A 21,330-nucleotide genomic window follows, 5' to 3' on the forward strand; every position below is an offset into this window, starting at 1 on the left:
ATCATAATTCAATACAAAAAAAAAAACCCCAACCCACAGGCCTTGCAATGTACTTGCACATGGTTGGGAAGCAAGGAGAGTCACTCTGCAAGAGCTCAGGTCAGGTTTGCTCTGGCCTCGTTGGCTGCGCTGAAAGGACCAGAGCTACGCCTCTGCCGGGCTGTGCGCGCCTCCCCCTGCGGAGGCTCCAAGTTACCTCCCTGCCCGGCTACCCTGGGACGCAGCGAGGGAGTGGGGGAGGGCAGGGATCCGGGTGCCTGCTGCACGGACATCGGAGGACTTGTGCAAAAAAGTTGCAGCCAAGCAAGCCAACTCAGCCCATGATGTCACGAGCTGCATTCAAAGGCTGACAAAAGGGAGAAAAGTCCTGCCCCCCTCTGCCTAATGCGGGGTAAATGGAGTGTGCAGACCCCCCCCCTCCCCGTGCACCGCGGGTGAACTCCTTAACAAACTTTCCTGCATCAAAAGCCCGCAGACGGGGATCCGGGGGTGGGTTTTGTTTTTTTGTTTTTTCTTGCAAGGTGCTTTAATTTTTTTTGCTTTTCTTTCTTTCCCTCCCCTCCTTCCTTCTAAAAGTTTTTTTCTGGCTGCAACCACATGGGTGATTCAGCCCTGGTGTCAATCACCGCCCTCTTCTCCCCCCCCTCCTCCTCTAAGTGAATTTGGAGCTCCACCTCCATCCACCCAGTGCAAGCTGAAACTTTATAAATTCAGCTTAAGCCAAAGCAGCCCCTGGAAAGAGGGCGAGGGAGAGAGACAGAGAGAGAGAAAGAAAGAAAGAAAGGGAGGGTCGTTGGAGCAAAGGGGGGAAAGGCATCCAACCCAGGGAAATTGGAGGCTGTGCCTTACTTACAACACTGTGATTCTACTTCTTTTTATATTATCCTTCCACCCGCTTTCCCCCCTTCCATCCCCGAAGATGTCCACAGCTCTGGTGTCTCCAACCATCTTCGAGCTGAGTGAAGTTTTATGCAAGGTAAGCGGAGTTGTTCTCTTGGGGATCAACTTTGTGGCCAGGACTCTGGGGCGTGTGCGAGAAAGAGAGAAGGGGGCAAAGCCTGGTGGTTCCCCCTCTCCAGCCCCCCACGTCTCTTCCACTGGAGTCTTAGGCGCTTTTCAAACCAAGCAGGGTTGTGTATCGGTGTGGCCCAAGTGTGGGTGAGCACTTGGCTTCCCTTGGGGTGCTCGTGTTGTGTTGTGAGTCCTGGAGACTGCTCTGCACGGTAATCCGACTTGCTGCCTTTCTTCCCCCCGCCTTTCCTTACTCTCTGCCAAACTTTGGGTCGCTTTTATCTCCCTCCTCGCCATTGAGCTGCTTTTTTTTTTTCTTAAATCCTCTCCTTGCTCTTAATTCAGACCTGGTCTCTCCAGGGAAACTTTTCCAAAGTTCTTGGCCACGCTAGATCCAAACTCCAGGTGGTTTTCTGCTGCCTTAGCTGCACTTCGCCCTCATCTTGCAGTTTTTCCTGCAAGTCAGTTGCAGGGAGAACTTCCTTAACCCGCTCAGACTTCTGGTTGTTTCTTCTTGCACTGTTTGATCTCTTTCTTTTTTCTTTCCCCCCTGCCAGGCTTCCCAGAGCCAATTTCCCCGCTGTGTTAACAGCCTCTACGTTTTGCAGAGAAGGGTTACCAATTTCTGCAACCAGGGGAGTGGGAGGAGGAAGAGGGTGGAATAAATGGAGGAACCAAGTAGCCAAACTTCTTTTGAGAAGTTTCTCTTCCCCACTGATCCCATGCAGTAGAACAGGGGTGGCTGTAAAGGACCTGGAATGGTGACTCTGGGTGAGTGCTGAGATCCCCCTCTCTTCCCATGGAAGCTGCTGGTGTGTTCAGCTGGGGGAATGTGAGCTGGAGGGGCGTCACTACAAGGAGTTTTTCAAAGTTTGGGAAGTTGCTTCCCCCCCCCCCTGAGATCCTGCTGAGCCCCTTGGATTGTCTGAGCTGCTCTTGTCTGCTGCAGCGCGCCTGATCTTGCCCCAGTGTACTTGCAGCCCCATACAGTGGGGAGGGGAGGAGAGGGGAGGGGTTGTAGCCAGGACTTGCTTTTCATACTGCCTGCAGGCCAGTATCCGCCTCCCTCCTCTTGCACTTCTAGCTGCTTCAGTGCTTTCAGGCCATTTTACTTTCCTGATCAACCTCACCCAGCTCAAGTCTGCTTGGCTTCTCCCAGCCCTTCCCCTGTTTAGTTGCTTATTGGTGGGTTTTTGTTTTACAAAGATACTTCTTCCCACCTTCCCCCCCATCTCACAAAACTAAGTTGATTTGAGAGCAAAGTGGGCTGCCCAAGTGCCAACAAGAGGACAAGCCCTTTCCCAACCTTGTTGCTTTGAAACTCTGAACTGTGCATTAGGTTTGCAGTGTCACTGCCAGGGTAAAGCTTCCAGTGGAGCTGGCTTTGTCTCCAGCCTGCTTCTCTTAAAACAAGAGCCAGCAACAGAGACACTTTCACCCTTCAGGGAGTTCTTAGCATGGCTCTGCCTTATGCTTTAAAAACCTGTTGAACCTGGCTTCCACTTCTCTCTGTTCTCTTTTCAAAAGACCTGGGACTGTTGCAAACCTTCCCTCCAACAAGATTTTTAATGTTAAAAAATACATAAATAACCCACCCCCACAGATGGAAGTAACTGCTTCCTGATAATCCTTTCCAGACTTTCCTTGCAGCCAAAAGGCTAATTGCAAAGGAATCCTTGTGGTTAGGGGCGAAGGCTGGCCTGGATCACATGAAATGCAATTGCTACATTGGAGGGAGGACAAGAGAAATGGAATTAATTTAGAGTGGTAATTGGCATTTCTCTCTCTCAAAGTCATATTGCCCCTCTGCACACTGGTACACTCTTCCCAAGGTTGGCCTGTCCCAAAACAAATCTTTTTCTTTTTCATATAAAGCCTTTGGTTCTCAGAGGTCTCTTCTGCAATCTTTGGAATTAGAGGGAGGGTCTGTGGAGGAGTGGGATAGCTGAAGTGGAGAAGCCATTGGAAGATCTGGTTCTTGGGTGAGGTAAAGGACCTGAAGTAGTGGCTCCCCTGGATCTAGAGATGGGTGGTTGTCTGGGATGGGAGAGAAGAGAGTGGCAGGGGTTTAGCTCTTGCATGTGGTAGGTGGGGTGACCAATCCATTGCCTAGGGCATGGGAGGTTTTATGTACGCCAGGGTCACCCTGTGGCGAGGTGGGACAGCTTGGTTGTTGCCTGGGGCAGAGGGTCATATCTAACAGGATGGCTTAATCTTGGGAGGTAGGGCCATTGGAGGCCAGGTTGTTTTAAAGTTGCATGAGCTAATGAAGATGGAATCTGAGTCTTTGGGGACTCAAGGCAGTCCCCTTGTTGAGAAATAGTTGGAGGGTGCTGGAGGAAACTAGTCAATTGACCACCTCTTGCTCTCTTTCCATAGGGCAACAAGATGTTGAATTACAGTCCCTCCAGTGTTGGAGGGTGTCTGCTGGACAGGAAGGCAGTGGGCACCCCAGCTGGCGGGGGTTTCTCCAGGAGGCACTCTGTCACCTTGCCCAACTCCAAGTTTCACCAGAACCAGCTCCTAAGCAGCCTCAAGGGGGAGCCAGCCCCTGTGCTGGGTCCTAGGGAGAGCCGCTTTCGGGACCGCTCCTTCTCTGAAGGCGGGGAACGTCTACTGCCGCAGAAGCAGTCTGGGGGACAAGTCAATTCAAGCCGCTACAAGACTGAGCTGTGCCGCCCCTTTGAGGAGAACGGTGCTTGCAAATACGGTGACAAGTGCCAGTTCGCCCATGGCATCCACGAGCTGCGAAGCCTCACTCGCCACCCCAAGTACAAGACGGAGCTGTGCCGCACTTTCCACACCATCGGCTTCTGCCCTTACGGGCCTCGCTGTCACTTCATCCACAATGCTGAGGAGCGCCGTGCCGTGGCTGGGGCCAGGGACCCCACTGTCGCCGACAGACCTCGCCTCCAGCACAGCTTCAGTTTTGCCGGCTTCCCCAGCTCCGCTGCCAATGGGCTGCTGGACAGCCCCACCTCAATCACCCCGCCGCCTATCCTGAGTGCTGATGACCTTCTGGGCTCGCCCACCTTGCCTGACTGCGCCAGCAACCCTTTCACCTTCTCCAGCCAAGAGCTGGCCAGTCTCTTTGCCCCCAGCATGGGGGTGCAGGTGCCCAGCGGGGGGTCACCCACTGCTTTCCTTTTCAGGCCCATGTCTGAGTCCCCCAACATGTTTGACTCGCCACCCAGTCCTCAGGACTCCCTCTCTGACCAGGAAGGCTATCTGAGCAGCTCTAGCAGCAGCCACAGCGGCTCAGATTCACCCATCCTGGACACCTCAAGACGTCTTCCCATCTTCAGCAGACTCTCCATCTCTGATGACTAATTTGGGGTTGCCTCTTGTCTCCCTCTCACCTCTATTACAATGTTAAGCTGAACCCCCTCCCCCACCCCGAGCTCCCCTGGTTACAGGGTTAGACGTTAACATCAAGGCAGTCCACTTGCCGCTAGCTGACTCACTGGCTTAAGCCTTAAGTGCCAAATTACATTAAAAAGCAATAACCGTTTACAAAATTAGTGCCTTTAACATTTTCACTGTGACTATTACCTCTCCAGCTGCAGAGGGCACCCGCAGCCTCCTCTAAAGCTCTGTGCACTTCCAGATGTGCAGGGAAAATCCAGAACCAGCAGCTCCCTCCACTGGCCACAATACTGCATTTCCCCTTTCAGTCCCTTTGCCCCTCCCTTTTCTATTGGCCAGTTGTTGCTAGACTTAAGGCATGTGGACAGCTGTTAACATCCAGCCCTTGTGCCCTATAAAGATTAATTTTGCCTGGATCGGCTCAGGTCTGCAGGAAGAAAAGCTGAGAATGGACAAAGATTGTAACATGAGTGGGACTTTGGGGGGAAGAAAACAAACAGATGGACTATGAAAGACTTGATTTTGGTGCTAAAAGTTCCCCATGTATTCATGTGACATCTTTAAAAAAAATAAATAAAACCAGAGGGGAGGGGGGCTAATGGAATTCATTCCACACGCAAGTTCTGTTTAAACCAAGTTCCAGTAGGCATAGCTTTAATGGTTTTGCTCTAGAGTACTTTAGACCTATCTTAGAGCACTCACGCCAAGCTTTTTATTATTTTTTTTTCTGGGTTTTAATTTTGTATAACTTTTCAGAAATTGGAGAGCAAATTTTGCTTGTCACTGCACAACAATATAAAAAGCTTATTTAACTTATCAAAACGTATTTATTGCCGAAACCTATGCTTTTTTGTTAATTTTGTTCATATTTATCGGGATGATGAATCCATAGAATATATTCTTTTATGTTTAAATTATGATCTTCCATATTAATCTTAAGATTGTGAAGTGTCTTTTTTCCTTTTTTTCCCCCCCCCCACAGTTTAATATATTATACTACAATGACATTTTTTGTAACTTTACACTTTTTTGGTTATTTTATTTTAAAAAATGAAAAATTAATTTAAAAAAATGCAAAAACTGTGTTTGGATTATTTATTTTAGAAATTCCCCTTTTTGTGTTGGACTGCAAATTGAGTTAATGTGTTTCTTTGCCTTTCCTCTTCCTCCTCTTCCCCTGGGTGTTGTACACACTTGGGCTCTAGAATGTACATGCATAAGCTCTGCTGTGAGATAGTATGGAAGAAAGACATTTTACTTCCTTTTTTTTGTATAGCTTCTTTAAAGGAAAAAAAAAGCCTTTGGCTTGAAGTGCCTATCTGAAGACATTCCAAATACAGTTTGTCTCTGAGTTTCTGTATTCCAAGTTTGGAGTTTTCCTTGTTGAGGTGAATGGGACTGGCACAAAGAAAACAATGAATGTAATTTTTTCCCCTGTTACTGTTCACTACATTGCCTTTTTTCTTTTTTTTTTTTTCCTTTGTGTGCGTTTATTTAAAAGAATCTCTTTTGTAACGACTGTTTGCAGTTTAAATCAATAAACCCCAAGTCTTTTTCAAGAAACTGACAATGAAGCTGGTTTTACTTGCAAACACAAGGTGCTGTTTCTTAACTGCTCACTTAAAATGCAGAGTACTTTCCTCCCCCAATCTCCACAACTTGCAGAGAGGCTTTCAGGTATGCCACTTCCTTTTTCTTCCTTTTCTTCCTTCTTTTTGAGGTGAGAGACCAGCTTAGACAAGTATGCAGGTTAAGAAAAAGCACAAGGTGGCTTTTCTCCTCAAGCTCTCATCCTCTTCATCTTTCATGGGAGTTTTTCTCCTGTCTTGAGTGGAACGTTGTCAGTTCCCACAGACCTTCTTCCTCTCTTGATATGTGTAGCTTGAGCTGTTGGATCTCTTTCGCTTTTGCTGTAAGAGGTAAATCTTGCTCAAAGAGAGTAGAACTGGGCTTTGAGACTCTCTGGCAAACCAGAATCTATTCTAATTCATTTCAGGGCTTACTTCTTGCTAATACTGTTACAGCTTGGCTCCTAGAGGGACTGTTGTCTATTTTTATAAGGGAAAAGAGCAGCCAGCCCCCACAGCAGATCAATCAAGTATAAAAGCCATCATACAGCAGATTCAAATGTTCAGCAACTCCTTCAATGCAAAATTTAATTGGTGTTCTTGGTGATTTACTTGAAAGCATCTTTCAGTTCTTGGACACTTTCTCCTTGGTGTTGCTAATTTCCTTGAGACTGCCCTTAGGGGAAGACTAGCTTTTTTTTTTCCTGTCTGCAAAATGAGCATCTTTCCAACCTGTAGGTAGAATCCTTAGGGAATCAGCCATTCATTCTTCCTCTTGCCGTGCCTCTAGGAAGTTTGGCTGTAAACTGTTCCAGATTCCTTTGTTTTAAGAAAAGCATCTTCATAGAACAAAACTCCTGGGATACCCCAGGATCTTTGCTAAGCTTCTTTGGTATTAATGGTCTTTTGGCCCTAGGATGACAATAAGTATGGTGTGGCAGTAACATGGGGCTAATGAAGGTAGAATTGGAGTGGGGTTGCTAAGGATGAGTTATTTAGGTCACCCAAAAGCCATATGAGATTTATCCAGGAGTTTATATAACTGAAAAGCAGTACATTCTCCTGAGGGAAGACCACCAGGGGCCCAGACCTCATTTTGTTAATGCTTGACAAATGTCCTTCAAATATTTTCTGCAGACTGCAGCAATCTTCTGCTTGCACTTGGACATTGGCATCATCCCCTACTTGGAAAAGGCTACTCAAGTCTAAAAATTGTATCCTACTAGGAAGTCCTTAGCAGCTGTACTGCTTAACTCTTCTTCCCAAATGTTTAATGGAGGTTCTCTTTTTTAAGGGGGGTGGGGAGGGGGTGAGAGGGAATCTTGCACAGATCTACTTGGAGATGCAAAGGCTCTTCTGCCATATTCCAGCATGTGAACATGGAGCCTAAAACTGCTGCCTTACTCTCCAAGCAAATATGCTTTGCCTTGTTAATGATTGATGGATACAGCTGTGCTACTTGCCTGTTGCTCTGTGAGAAGCCTCTAAAAAGCTATGGTGATAGCACACCTTTGCAAGCACATTACATGGTTCCCCCTGCTGTGTGGTGCTCTAATTTAGTGCCAGCTCTTGGAGACAGGCATCGCTTATGTTGAGATGGTTTGTTCTCTCCTCATCAATATGCCATTGCTAGTGGGTGTTTTTCAATGGTCAAAACCAACTTAAAGGCTGTCATGAGACAGGGGAAGCTAATAACCTCTGAACAGGCCATCTATTTTGTATATCTTCTTAAATGATGGGGAGACATCAGCAACCTGGGAATCTCTTGGCCTCTCTAGTTAGATAAATATAGCTAGATATAAAGCTTGGCTGTGGCATAGAAGATGGTTTGAAGGTGCTGAATGGGTCCGCTTGCCAATGGTGAAGGGCAGCTGTCTCTAATTCTTCTAGGCTTATCAGCTGCTTTCACCTTGACCATGAGGTGGTAGTGTACTCTGTTTTTAGGAAGAATACGCAGTCACTTCTGAGTTTCTTCACTCCTCTTCTGCAAAGAGCTTGAGGCAAGATTGGTGCAACTTTTCTGACCTAATGGTTCTTGTGCCAATATTCTGTTCTATTTCTCCTCCCCTTCAGCAAGAGTGTGAGGCTAAGGTAGTGAGGATGTATGAGCCATAGTGTCTTCAGTATGTTGAGAACTGGTCAGTAATTCAATTGCTTCTGTTTTTTGTCTTCTGTCCTAACGGACTGAAGCAGGAATAAAGTCTAGCTGCCTGTTACATCATGCCAGACAAGCTGGAGATAATGCTTCCATGTCAAAGGGAGACAAACAAAATATATGGTTGAGGAGGAGATTGGCAGTTCATTTGTAAGGGTTACAACAAAGGGGCTTATCTTGATTCTGCAATTGCTACCGAATGTTCAGGTGCCTGCAGTTACAAAGTTGGCTATTAACCATCTTTCAGCCTCACTTGTTTCCTATTCTTTTCACCTTGAAGTGACATGACTTGTAATAGTTTTCATCTTCAAAAACTTCCAGCCACTTTAAAGCCATCCAGAACTTGTAGTTAGCAAATGAAGCAGCCTCTTTACTGATTGTGTTTCCCACATGAAGCACATCTTACCCCTCTGTCTGATTGCCACAAGAGGGCTTGCTAAAGAATAGGTGCTGGTTTCTAAGTTGATGATTTGCTTTCCTCTGAAACTGCAGCTGTTGCAGCTCTCTGAGGAGCTCCAGCTCATAGTTCCTTGATACAAACAAGATGGGGCTGTTGGCAAGGCATTTGCACTGAGGAGTTACTGGCTCAGAATGCTTTCCTTCCTCCTATCCCACCCACAGGGGCTTGTCAGATTAGAGTTGGTGTCTGCCGGGAAATGATGCATGACTCACCTGTTTCCCAAACCTTTCTGAAGGTGGTGGGTGGAGTAAGAGCAGAGAGAGGTAGAAATGTTTATAGGGGTGGGAGACAGGCATTGAGGCAGCAAAGCAACATTAAAAGTAGTATCCAACAAATATTTGAGTTTCTTGCTTTCAGCTATTATTTCCCTTTGTCAGCGTAGTTAAAGGATGGTTGGAAGCAGCAAAAGTGTTTCCAGATGAGACTTGAAAACCGTGGCACAGAATCAGGAAGCCTGTTAGAAGTTCCTCTGGGCAGAATCGGTGCAAGTCGGGTTCCTACCATAATGGATCCCTGGTCTATGAAAGTGGCTTTGAGCTTGCTACCACAGTATAGACAGTGCCAGGAGCTACCTGGGGGTGGGTCAGCAGAGGGGGCACTCTTGAAAGCTGAGCAAGCATATGTGAAAGAACTCATAGGAGGGAGGTCACTGTAGATAGAGAGAGAATAATGGTAGAGTAGGTCCATGCAGAGCTTTTTAAATAAGGGCAGGAGCAAGCTAATACCTCCTTGTGTTCACAAAATCCTGACTTAATGGTGGGGCCTACAAGCAATACTAAACCGGATCTCCAAAAGTGACTCAGGATTCAGAGCATCGCTGTGAGGAAGGTTTGGAGTGGGAAAAGTGACAGGAGCATTTGGCACATGTTTGAGTCTGGACAGTAGGACTTTAGGGAAGATCTAGAAAGAAGCTGAGGCTTCTAATATTTGTAAAGGGATATTGCTGCAGAGGTGGGAGAGGTAGATGAGCAGAGATATAATTGAGAGCAAAGTTTGATCTTGAGATTAGAAATAGACATTTCCCATGCCTCAGAGAATTGTGTTCGTCTTTGGGAGCTAAAAGAGCCCAGGCAGAAGCCATGGGTTGACAAGAGCCAAGGCTATGCTGAGATAAAGGAGAATGAAGACCGCTCCTGTCTTCTTTCATCAAGAAATGGGATTTTTAAGTACTTTACTAACACAAGAATCTTAAAAGAGATTTGGAAATGGCAGTCCCTGAAACCATAGCACTACCCTTGGAACTTTTTGACCACTTTCATCCAGAACATTAGAAGATGGTACTGCCTGGTAAGGTATCCTTTGTTCTCAGGCTCTCTGGCCCAGTAAGCTGGCCTATGCTTCACAAAGCCCATACCTGTTCCTTAGAAAACTTCCAATGAGAGAAAACACCCTTAACCAATACCTGCTGTGCTGTGACTTATCCCTTCAGGCAGCACTACAACTTGATTTATAACCTCCCCCTCTGAACTGAAGGGGTTATAGTGGAAACAGACACAACGTTAAACATAGCCGAGGGCACTGAGGAACACAATTCTGCAATAAACCAAGGAGGAAATGGGACTATGGGTCGGTTGCTGCCAGGCATGATGTGGTTTCTTGTGTTTCCTCATGGGCAGAACAGAACTTCTATTTGGCTGGGGCTGGGTTGTGTTTATTGTACTGCAAATGTTTTGAATTCCACATTTTAATTTTCACAAGGTGGGCTTTTTTTTCGCTTTGATTTTTTTTTACTACTAGTCCCATAGCCACTCTGACTTGATTTCAGTCAAAACTGTGCTGCTTTATTGGGATGCAAAAGATGAGCCTGGAGCTCTTATTGCCTATGCTCCAGTTGCAGATTAATCTCTTTTTATGGGTTCATTTTATGCCTCCCACTCCACCCCAACCCCAGCCACCACTACCACTTAGAACAATTTCATTTCAATGCATTGACTATTTAGTATTCTCCAAGTTTTACAATTGTCTGTGGCACTTGTAACTGCCAGCTAGACAACTATCACAAAACTCAGGGCATTGCAGAGGAGGAGATATTCCCTCCCCAGTTTTAAACTCGATATAGATCTGCTGTGAAAAGAGCAATTGAAACTAGTGGAAGCAGATTATTTCTATATTCTAGACATTCCCGGAGGAAACAGAGGCATAAATACTCTGAGGCTGGAATGCCCATTGGTATGGAGCTGTAAACTTTTCTCATGCTGAAGTTGTATCTCTGGCATGGGGGGAAGATGAGGGAACTCAAGTGGACAACAATTTGAAAACAGATGACCCTGAAATAGGTAGGCACATTATTTTCTGATTGGGTAGCAAGTGTACTTGGTATTTCTTACGTAATTGTTTCATATATGGGTCTGGAAATACTTTACAAAGGTTTGAGTGGGTCTTAAGGGCCAAGTACAGACCGTCAAAAAGCCTGAGGCTGAATCAATTTAATCTTTGCAGGTTGGTTTAAACTGCACAGATTGAACTGATAAACAAATGAACAGGCATTCACTTTTGATTCTGGAAATGCAACCACATACCTATAGTGGCCCAGGCCAGAAACCGGGGGGTGCTAGAGCACACCTCCCTGCTCAGCTGGAATAGATAGCTTGGGCCAAGGCTACCCAACCCACCCTGTGTAGGGGTGTTTGTGGGGAAGGTGCACAACCTGCTGGGGGGACTGTGAGTTAACCTGAATCTGGAGGGGGTCTGGGAGAGAAGTTCAATAAACCGATTTAACTTAAATCAGTTAAGTCTGATACTACATCCATCCAGGTTTATCTTAAGCTGGTTTCAGCCATTTTGAAAGCAGTCTATGTGCACTGAATGTCTGTTGTGTTACAGATTCTGATCACTAATGCTGATTTATGTGTGATTTTGGTCCCTAGCCAAGAGGTAGACAATTAGAAATGGATCTGTTTCACAGATGAGGAAACTGAGAGCAGATAAATGAAGTGACTTATTCTAAATGGCACAGTGAGTCAGAGGAAGGCCTCGAAATAGAATTTAGGGCTGTTTCTCTCCTGTCCCAAACTGGAGACCACAGCAAATATTTCCTATGAATGCTGTGAATGAACAGATGCCAATGTTGATTCACAGGACAAGGATGTAGCACTCAAGCCAGAGAAATGCTAGGCATTACTTATGGCTTAGGGCTGCAACCTATAGCCCACAGGCCAGATCTGGCTTGCAAAGTGATTTCATCCAGCCTCCAAGGCTGGGATGGCAGTAGCGATTTGGTGGCGGGGGAACTGGTGGTCTGGGGAGTAATGGCCAGGTTGGAAACAGTACCCCACCTTCAGAATGAACTTTGCAAATTTGGCCCACCACTCCTAAAAGGCTGCTGACCCCTCACTTAGGGTAATAATAGCAGACTCTAGAGTGTGTGGAACAAAAGCACATAAAATCATGTGTAAAACTCTCTTGTTATGTTTTAAGGGATTTCTTTAGTAAGCCTGTTTGGCAGATATCAACATTTTTCCTGTTAATGGTTGAACAAAGAGAATATACTGCAACCACAATATATTTGTTCAGTCAAGTATATTTGTGAAAGACCATGTTTGCAGGTAAAATAATGATGTCAAGTAATTATATAATAATGGTCTAATGATGTCATCTCTCTGAAAAGGGACTGTAAAAAAACAGCAGGTTTCATGATCATTTTCTCTTGACTACAGTACAAATCTAATAGGATCACTTTACAAATTATGCCATTTTTTTCCTGCTAGCTCTCAAATTCAGCCTGTATTCAGTGATGTTAGCTCTCCCTTCCTCACCTCTACTGGCACAGCTGAGCTAACAGTAGAATCTTCCTTGTCTTTAAATTCAGCTATGCACAGAGAACAGATCTGCTGAACAAGGTATTTGCCATTTTTATTTGCTAGTCCTACCATAACAACCCTTTAAAGTGGGTGGAAACCGAACTGGAAAGAACCCAAGCAATTTGTAATAAGTTGAAAGCAGGCAGTTGGAGGAGTGAGACTTGTGATGGAAAAGGGAGGCAGGAGGTCTGTAGGGTTATCATCGTATCATTTGGGTTGGCAGGGACTTCCAGTGAGTCACCTAGAAACATCCCTCTGAACTATGACAGGATTGATTTGGCTGTCCCTAAATCACCTCAAATACAGATAGTTGGCGAGTGTTAACCTTGAATGTCTGCACTGCTGACGATGCCATAGCATTCCCCTGGCGGTGCGTTCCGTTGCCCAAGCTCTTCTAATGTTTATATATTTATCCTAATATTTAACCTGAGTTGCCTTGCTGCAGCTTAAACCTATTAACTTCTTGCCCTGTCGTTTTTTGGTTTACAAGGATGGAACCCTGCCCTCCTGATAAAGTCCCTTTGTAACAATGAGGGACTTGTGTCCTCTCTCTTTTCCACTCTCTGTCTCATCTTTTCTCCAGCCCAAATATTCTCAGAGCTGATGGTAGGGCCTGGTGGCACCTCTGGGCCTTGTTACATGGTAATTTTGGGCAGCTCCTGGAGCTCTTAATGCTTGGATTGTCCACACATTAACACTTTAAAGTGGTGATAAGCACTTGTTATGCCACTCCAGGGCAGGATTATCTCTGATCCCCACTACCCTGCTCCTGTTCCATTAAGGTATGGGCACTCCCCACAGATGTGCCACCCAAGTTGAAGTCCTCTGGTATCCCAGGATCTCTCACACCCCTGCCTGTAGAGCAGGGATAGAAGCCTGTCCCGGCTCACCAGCCCTCTAGTGGGAAACACAGCTACAGATCCCAGTCCTATCCCTGCTCCCCAGGCCTCTAGTGGCAAGTCACAGCCGTGCAAGTCGGGGACTGTCAGAGAAGTTTCTAGACTAAGGGTGTGACTGCTCCAAACTCCAAGCTAGCACTAACACCAATCAGCATTTGTATAATAAGGCCTTAAAAACTAACTTACTTATTCAGGAAAGGCATATGCTTTCGTAGGCTTCTTTAACATCCTTCACCTTCTTATTTTCTATTCCTTCAGTTTGCCTCCAATTTGTTTACATTTTGAAATACAGTGCCCCTAAACTAACCTCATTTCTTCATTTAGTGCCTGATTCTCCTCCCTTTGATTACAGGGGAGGCTGGCGGGTTGCTTTGTGCTCTGCTATAAAAAACAGAATAGTTACCAGGTTGGAGATAGGCACTATCCTGGATACAGCGTCAACCTTTCGTCAGAGCCTCGCATTGCTGCCTTATCTTCGGTTTGTCATTCCCCGCAGCCCTGACCCTTTTCTGTAGTGCAGCTGGTTAGCCAGCTCTCCCCCACACTATGTTTCTTAAGATTTGTTATTACTGAATTTCATTTTTCTTTTCAGTCTGTCAAAATCCTGCTTCCTGGAATAGTTCACAAGCCACATCTTTTGGCGCGTCACAGACGGTTACCAAGACCTGGAGCTCCAAATGGAAGTTGCAGGCCTAAATTCCATAATACCACTGGTCAGTTGTACTTGGAGGATAAAAAAAATAATTCTCATCTCCAGAGAATATAAACACTGAAACCTGGGAGTTGGTTTGGCTCCCCTTATCATTATTCCAGCTTGCATAAATTATAGCTGTTAAAAATGGTCATAAAATTATTCAGCCTTTTAAAAAAAAACCCAAAAACAGGCATAGAATTTGACCTTGTGACCTCTCCTATCAGATCAGTTCCAAAGAGTAACCACGCACTGTGTGAAGAGGTAATCTTTTATTTATTTGTTCTATGTGTATTGCCCTTTAGTTTCAACAAGCCATCTACGTGGTCTCTTAGTATTGATCTGAGAAGGATGGGTCATTTTTCACTGTATCCTTTAGAATTGTAAATATGGCAGTTCTAGTTCTTTGCAGTCTCTCATCTGAGTTAATCTTACCTAGTTCCCTAATAATCTTTATTGATCTTCTATGGACACTTTAGCCTCTTCTACACCTTCCTGCATGTGAGGCAGCCAACATTAGATATATACAGTCCCAAACATGGTCGACATAATTGTAGTACAACATTTTTCACCATAGTTAGTGCATCCAGGTGTTTCATTTGGGTGAACATTTTTAGTCAGCTTCTCAGAAAATGACTCTTTTTAGCCAGTGTTAATTCTTTTGCATTGATTCAAGATGCATGAATTTTGCTATCCTAGAGCCCATTTCCAGCACCTGAAATTCTTCACGTTTACCATTCTGAATCTCCACTTAGGGCTTGATTCTCTTCCTGTTGACTTCAAGGAAGAGTGGCCTTGTGACCTAGCCCATGCTGGAAAGAACAGAATAATTGCCAGGTTGGAAATAGGCACTGTCATTTTACCATCCTAAATAACTTAGAGTTTTTTAGCTCTGCAAAGTGCCTCTAAAGAGAGCACCTTGAGAGACTACGGCAATTGCTTCTCAGTGACTACAGATTTTACCTGCGTAGTTTAAACGTAAAATGGCTCTTCTAATGGTCCACCCTGGAAATTCAACCTACAGTTTGGAAGTCAGAAGTCACACCTTAGTCAGTAATGGTCTTAATGAAAGAGAGGCCAAAGGAGATGCCAAAACTCATGGGTGGATCCAGGATTTTGCAAAGGGGTGGATGAAAGTAGTGACCCGGGCTTCACTCCCTCATTTTCAGCTTTCATCCACACCCATCCACCTGGACAGGCAGACCATGCTGCAGGACCACCATCTGGGAATTTTTTAAAGTCCCTAAATCAGAATCTTCCTCCACCCCCTGACCTTAGCACTTCTCCCCTTTCCCTCCATGCTCAGCAGCACATACCCTCCTCTCTCATTTCCCCCCATCTTCCGCCAGCTACAGCTGCTGTCTCTAGTTGATCAGGGGATGGAAGGAACTCAAGAGCTGTTCCTGCTCTGTTTCTCCAGCTGGACTGTGCAGGGTCCAGGCTCAGCAAGGGACAGCAGCAGTCATGGTGGCAGTTGCAGGTGTGTTCCTTCTCCATGAGCTTGCTCCCAGGGGAACACTTGGGGGTCAGGCAGGAAGGTGGAACCTGCCCGCAGCTGCCACAGCTCCCTGTGCAGCCTGGTTAGAGTGGGACAAGGGTGGCTCTGGAGCTGCCCCTTCCCCTGGGGCCTGCAGGGGATAGTGGAGGCAGCAGCAGCAGTGGGTGGGGGAGAGAGGAGGGGAGAGAGTATTGGGATTTGGGTGGAACCTCACCTGCTTGGTGGACTTAAAAAGGTCTCCAGATACTATCCCCACAGCACAGTCCAAAAGGGGATGTGACAGCACCACTGTACCCCCTCTGAAGCCACCTCTGCCTGAACTAGGCCAAAGTAAAAAGTGACACAATTCTGAGTCACTAAAAACAGTGGATATTACTCTGAATACATATAAGGAGCAAATGTATTGAATAAAGGGTAACGTCATTAGATAGGGCGTAGATATATATAACCTTATATATAAAGAGACATATTTTTACAAAAAAAAAAAAAATCATTAGACAGTTTTCAGAGCTGACACGTGCTTGAATGAGGTCAGCAAGTTTCACCTAGTGGCAACTTTATTCGTCATATATGAAATAGTATTGATCTCTGTTAGTCATCCTTGGGACAGCCCATCTGCTCTTGGCTCCAAGGAGTAGTCGTTAGCTATGACTGTTCCCTAGGACTTAATTGCTTTTTAATACATGAAAAACTTTGTCCCCTACCCTATGGCTGTTTATTGTCTTTGACAGTCTTTACAAAGCCTTATTGAAATCTGATTGAAAATTCAGGTGGGCTGTGGTGTATTTAGTGGGTCACCTTTATCTGCTTTTTCCTTAGCTTTTCTCATGCAGCATATGACTCCATTGTCACATGCAGCACGATTAGCCATTTAAACCACATAGTCTGATAAAACTTTAACCTTGCATCCCACAAGTGGTTAAGCCCTGAGCACTACTGGAATGTGAGTGGAGGCATGCACACAAGTAAAGGACAGAGGGAAGTGCACTCAGGGGATCTTGGATGGGTTCTCTGTGAATTCAGTTCAAGTTCAAGGTGCATTTAGGGCTTGCTCTATAGTAGTTTACTTGACAGGAAGCTGCAGACTTTCTGCTGAAGAGAGAAAGCCTCCCCCGCCCCCCTCCTCCTCATCACAAACTTGTGCAGGAGGCTAAATGGAGCCAGTCCAGCTTAGTCATCTTACTACAGTGACTGCTTACAAGAAGGGGGTTGGTGACGGAGGAAGAATAAACAGTGTCCATTTTCTGAAGCTAATTTAAGTTGTTGTTGTCAACCGCAGAACAGACCCATGGATCCTTTTCAGTGTGCACCAGAGTGTAGCCACGTCTGCTTAGGTTTCACAAACAGCAGACACTGCACTAAAGCTGGGAGAATGCGATGAGGAAAGGTTAGGGCTGCCAGGCTCTTTTACGGTTAGGGCTGCCAGGCTCTGGCATGGGCTCCCAAGGGAGGTGGTGCTCTCCCCTCCCTTGGGGGTCTTCAAGAGGAGGTTGGATAGATATCTGGCTGGGGTATTATGATAATATAATATTATATTATTATCCCAGCACTCCTTCCTGTCCAGGGCAGGGGGTCGGACTTGATGATCTGTTCAGGTCCCTTCCAACCCTAGAAACTACGAAACATGTTCCTGGCCAACTCTGTCAAAACTTCTACCGTGTATGGCCGAAACAAACTGCTAGCAAACAATTATCAGACACTTGCTCATTGCTAACAATGTTTTTATTTCCCCTGGTTCTCTCCTGTCCTCCATTGTGCCTAGGATCTGTTCTCAGGCTATGATAGGGCAAATGCTAGTGTCACCACTGATCCTGTCACTCAGTCTCCAGTAACTGTTCCCATTCTGATTACAAGGCAAGGGACTTCCTTGTCCACCCACCTAATTGGCCAGTCTCAGTACCGCAGATGCCATAAGCCTCCTCAAGACTGCTCTCCGGTGCAGGCTAATGTATCAGCCATACATAGCTCTGCTTCTCTCTGCCATTGCTTCCAGAATCACCCCTCTCCATCCTTCATTGCCCCACTTTGGTGTCACTCCTTACAAAAGGGTTTTTCTGCAGCTTCACCAGCTTGGACAGTGCCAGCCAGCCTCAGGAGCTGCACAGCTAACTAGATCCTTTTCTGCTTACCAGTTCCATAGTTATAGCTGCCAGGGACTGATCTTCCTAATGGCATCACTCAGGAGACCATTGTCAGAACTGTTACAGGATGACAGCAAAATGGTGTTTCACTTCCAGCTGACCTCTCTTTCCTGTCCTCAGCCTTTTTAATCCCAGTTTTCTGAGGAAAGAGACTAAGTAGTGGGCTATAACTGTGTACAATATCATGATTTCTTCTTAATCTTACATCTGCCTCTTAGCACTCTATAGCTGCTTTCAGACATTTAAAAAAAATGAACAAACCAAAAATGGCACTTTACTTTAAACTCGAGGTGGTCCCACACCGAGCCCAATGCCTGCCCAGAAAATAAATCACGTTAGCTGGACCCAGCTTACCCAGCATCTGTATAGATCATGTGCTTTAGTGGGGCTTTTTTGTAATAGCTGATTGAATCAGCTATTAGATAAAAGCGCCAAAAAGTCCCACTGAAGTGCCCAGTCTATACAGCCACTGTGGAGCCAGGTCAAACTAATGCACGCTGCTGCTTCTGATTTTGTTTGTTTTTTTAACGTCTGTATAATCCAAATGGATTTAAACTTGTGGAAGTTGAACCCTTCCTAGCAGTTAAGGTCAAAACATGTACCTAATGAGTTTTTAGGTCCTCACTTCATCTAGGATTCAGTGCATGAGTGGATCTTTTTGATAAGCAGGCCCATCTTTGGGTTGCATAGGAAGCCTACTGAGGTATTTTATCAACCTTACATGCCTGCTGACCACTTTGCTCAGCTGTAGAAGTGGCAGTGGAGCTTATATCAGCTTCTTCATTCTCTTGTGGGCCCCAACAATAAAGATTAATATTACAATTAACTCACGTTGACACCTAACAACCTTCTAGAACTCAACACACACACACGCACGCGCCATCTTTCACCCAAGCTTTTCCCAACCAGAGATCTATAGGTCAATCAAACTTTCTAAGATGGATGTGCATGCATTGTGGCCCAATTCAGTTGGAAGTGTCTTGGGCACAGCTTTATTTTTTTACTTAGTTGTACAGAATTTCACACAGGTAGAACAGCAGGTGTTTCAAAATTTAAGTAATGGCAGGTGCTGCCGGTCACCATTTTGGTAGACTGGCATGGCTGAAAGGGGGGAAATTTGCACCAAGCATGCTTCCACTATTCTTAGTTTTAGATGGTATTTCAGTCCCTGGTTTAATTTGTCCTGTAAAAAAATTAAAAACAAAAAAAAAAAGAAGAAAAAGGAAAAGAGAGAAACCAGGAGCAGGAAAAGAATAGAAAAATAAACCAACTATGACTTTGTAGAGGGGCTGGCTCTTGAAACCCTTGTTATGTCTGGCTTTTCAGCTAGTCAGCAATCTTTCACATGTGACAAGTATGTAAAGGAATGGAGCTGCAGTACCTGTGAAACACAGACAGCCTTGTCAAAGTATTGTGCCAGGAAATACAACGTTTTCTTGGCCACTTCATACATGATAAAAGGGTTAAACCTAACATAACAGAAGGCTTATCAGCCTTACTATCTGATGAGAACAGCACCCTCAAGAGACCAAACTGACATCATCTAAAACCTCACTAGCTTAAGGCAGACTCTGAAGTATCTTCCTAAGCTACAAGCCATGTCTGAGTTGAACTGTCGGTACTGAACTTGCAAGCACTTTGCTGGAGGAGCACAAATAACAAGAACCAGCTTGAGTGGCTTTTTTTTGTTTAGTATGCCTTTTTTTGCCATTCGGCAAATGATCACAGAGCAGGTGGAGGTGCTTGAGTCCTTGCCAAATAGAAAAGAGCCCTTTACAACTTCAAGAGGAAACACTCTTGGTGGGCCTGTCTGGAGGAGAGGCAAAAAAGTACAGATTATGCTTTGATACAAAGCTCAGCACCAAAATTCCCCAAGGTCCAGGGGTGTTTGGTTCTGGGACTTGGGTTCATCCTACAGCAATGAGAGAGGCTCATTACCAAATTCAGACCTGGATCCAGATCCCAGCTTTCTAAGTGCATGCATGGATTTGGTCAGTGTCAGTCCTAACAGCAATATTTCCAAGTCCTTGTGAAGAGCAGTTCATCTACAGCATTGGTGCCTGACAATGGACAGAACTGCTGATGGTGGCTAGCTAGCTTTGTCTAATATAACGTGTGGCGAATTCTAGCACTCATAGAAATGAGAAACAAGGTATGACAGGATACAGTAATAAAATGTCCAGGCCTTTGCTAGGTAAGGTTTTCCAGACAACTCCTATCTGTGCCCTACTCTTCTAGACTGGGGCTCCTCAGAACAACTCTACTAATGCACTTCAATCTAGACTTGCCATTCCCTATTTATCCCAGCCCTGGACACCCCTCTGGTTAAATTATGCTATACTGTGTTGCAGTTTTGTGGCTGAGAAAAAAGGAGACCACATTAGACTAATAATTTTTGCTTGTGGTCTACCTGTGTGTTTGTATGGCACTTAGCGCGGAGGGGGCTCTGATCCTGCTTAGAGCCTCTAAACCCTAGCACAAAGCCAAGCATAATATCTACAGTAGAGAAGAGTAAGGAATCCCATAAGTAGGATTTGAAATCATAAGGCTAACATTTAAATTGATATGAAGTCAGTGTGCTGTATATATTCACTTACATGTATGAAGGGACAGAAAAAGTCACACATAAAATAAAATGTCATTTCACAAGTCATTTCCTCTTTGAAATCTTCTTGGGTATTCCTGGTTCACCAAAGAGACCCAGGGTGCAGCATTCTGTAGGAGGCCACAGATATCATGGCTAGCAATGAGACTTTTGGCTGTCATGCCACTGCTTTCTGGGATCATTTCAGTGGACCAGCAGGGACAAAGAAAATTCCAGAGATAGAATAATACCTTAAGGTCAATTAAAAATAGTCTTTCTGCTGCATGCCCCCACTCATCTCCCCAGCCTATGCAGATTTCATTGGGACATTCAGCACTGGATTTTAAGTGAAGTGCTTCACCTTTGTCTTTAGGTTGTTATCTGAAAGGTCAATGGGGGAAATCTACTAATTCCCACTCATAGCATCCACTTCCCATCGGAGCAAAAACGTACCACAGTAATGAACGGCAAGCCATGCTTATTCGTTAATTTATTTGATTTATGTGCCACCCTTCCCAACAGAGCCTCAGGGCAGTTTACAGCAGGAGAACAGTATAACTTATAAAAGAGCAAAAATGTTTATAGAACCCCCCCCACCTTATACCCCCACTAAATAATATCCCAGCCTAGCTTTATTTGCTAAATACCTGCCCAAGTAGAAAAGGCTTCCAAAAGATGTCCAGGCTTGGGCTCTGGTGAGTCTCAAGAGGGAGGGACTTCCAGAGTTGAGGGACAGTTCCTGAGAACAACCTGATGTGGTTTTGCCAGGTTGACTTGGAGCATTGATGATACTTGCAAGAGATTGCTCTCAGCTGACTTTAAAGATATTGATGGGGCATAAGGGGAAAGACAGTCCCTTAGATATGTCCCTTAGATATGTAAGGCCCAGGCTGCTTAGGTCAAAACTAGCCTCTTGAGTGTGCCCAGAAAGCTATTGGGAGCCAGTGCAAATTATGGTGCACTGGAGTTCTGTGCTCCTGGCAATCCATATTTGGCACACTGCTCTGTGCATGTTCTTTCACAGTAGCTGATGAAGTGAGGCTGGGCTCACAAAAGCTTATACTCTACCTCTGTGATCTAGTTGGTCTATAAGGTGTGAATCTACCCTGCCTTCATTTAGGCACGGTCAGCTTTATATGTTAGTGGGCCTCCACCTA

At 45.2% G+C, this 21,330-nt stretch overlaps 1 protein-coding gene across 3 annotated transcripts; it reads left to right on the top strand.

Moving 5' to 3' along the window:
- The first annotated feature begins 255 nt into the window (after positions 1–255).
- ZFP36L1 (ZFP36 ring finger protein like 1) lies at positions 256–5,940 on the top strand. Of its 3 annotated transcripts, none has more exons than XM_025205963.1 (2): positions 256–391; positions 3,391–5,940. In XM_025205963.1, exon 2 carries the CDS (start codon positions 3,400–3,402, stop codon positions 4,339–4,341), a length of 942 nt encoding a protein of 313 aa, XP_025061748.1. In that variant the 5' UTR covers positions 256–391; positions 3,391–3,399; the 3' UTR covers positions 4,342–5,940. The 3 variants fall into 3 exon arrangements, with proteins under 3 accessions (XP_025061748.1, XP_006025257.1, XP_025061746.1); XM_006025195.3 differs by lacking the exon at positions 256–391 and adding an exon at positions 476–976; XM_025205961.1 differs by lacking the exon at positions 256–391 and adding an exon at positions 2,649–2,998.
- The last annotated feature ends 15,390 nt before the right edge of the window (positions 5,941–21,330 follow it).

The sequence above is a fragment of the Alligator sinensis genome, unplaced genomic scaffold, assembly GCF_000455745.1.
Source record: "Alligator sinensis unplaced genomic scaffold, ASM45574v1 scaffold768_3, whole genome shotgun sequence".
Lineage (NCBI taxonomy): Eukaryota > Metazoa > Chordata > Crocodylia > Alligatoridae > Alligator > Alligator sinensis.

Coding starts and splice junctions, on each gene's coding strand:
- ZFP36L1 (XM_006025195.3), top strand. CDS start 920: ATGTCCACAGCTCTGGTGTCTCCAACCATCTTCGAGCTGAGTGAAGTT. Junction 977..3,390: donor TGAGTGAAGTTTTATGCAAG/GTAAGCGGAGTT, acceptor CTCTTTCCATAG/GGCAACAAGATGTTGAATTA.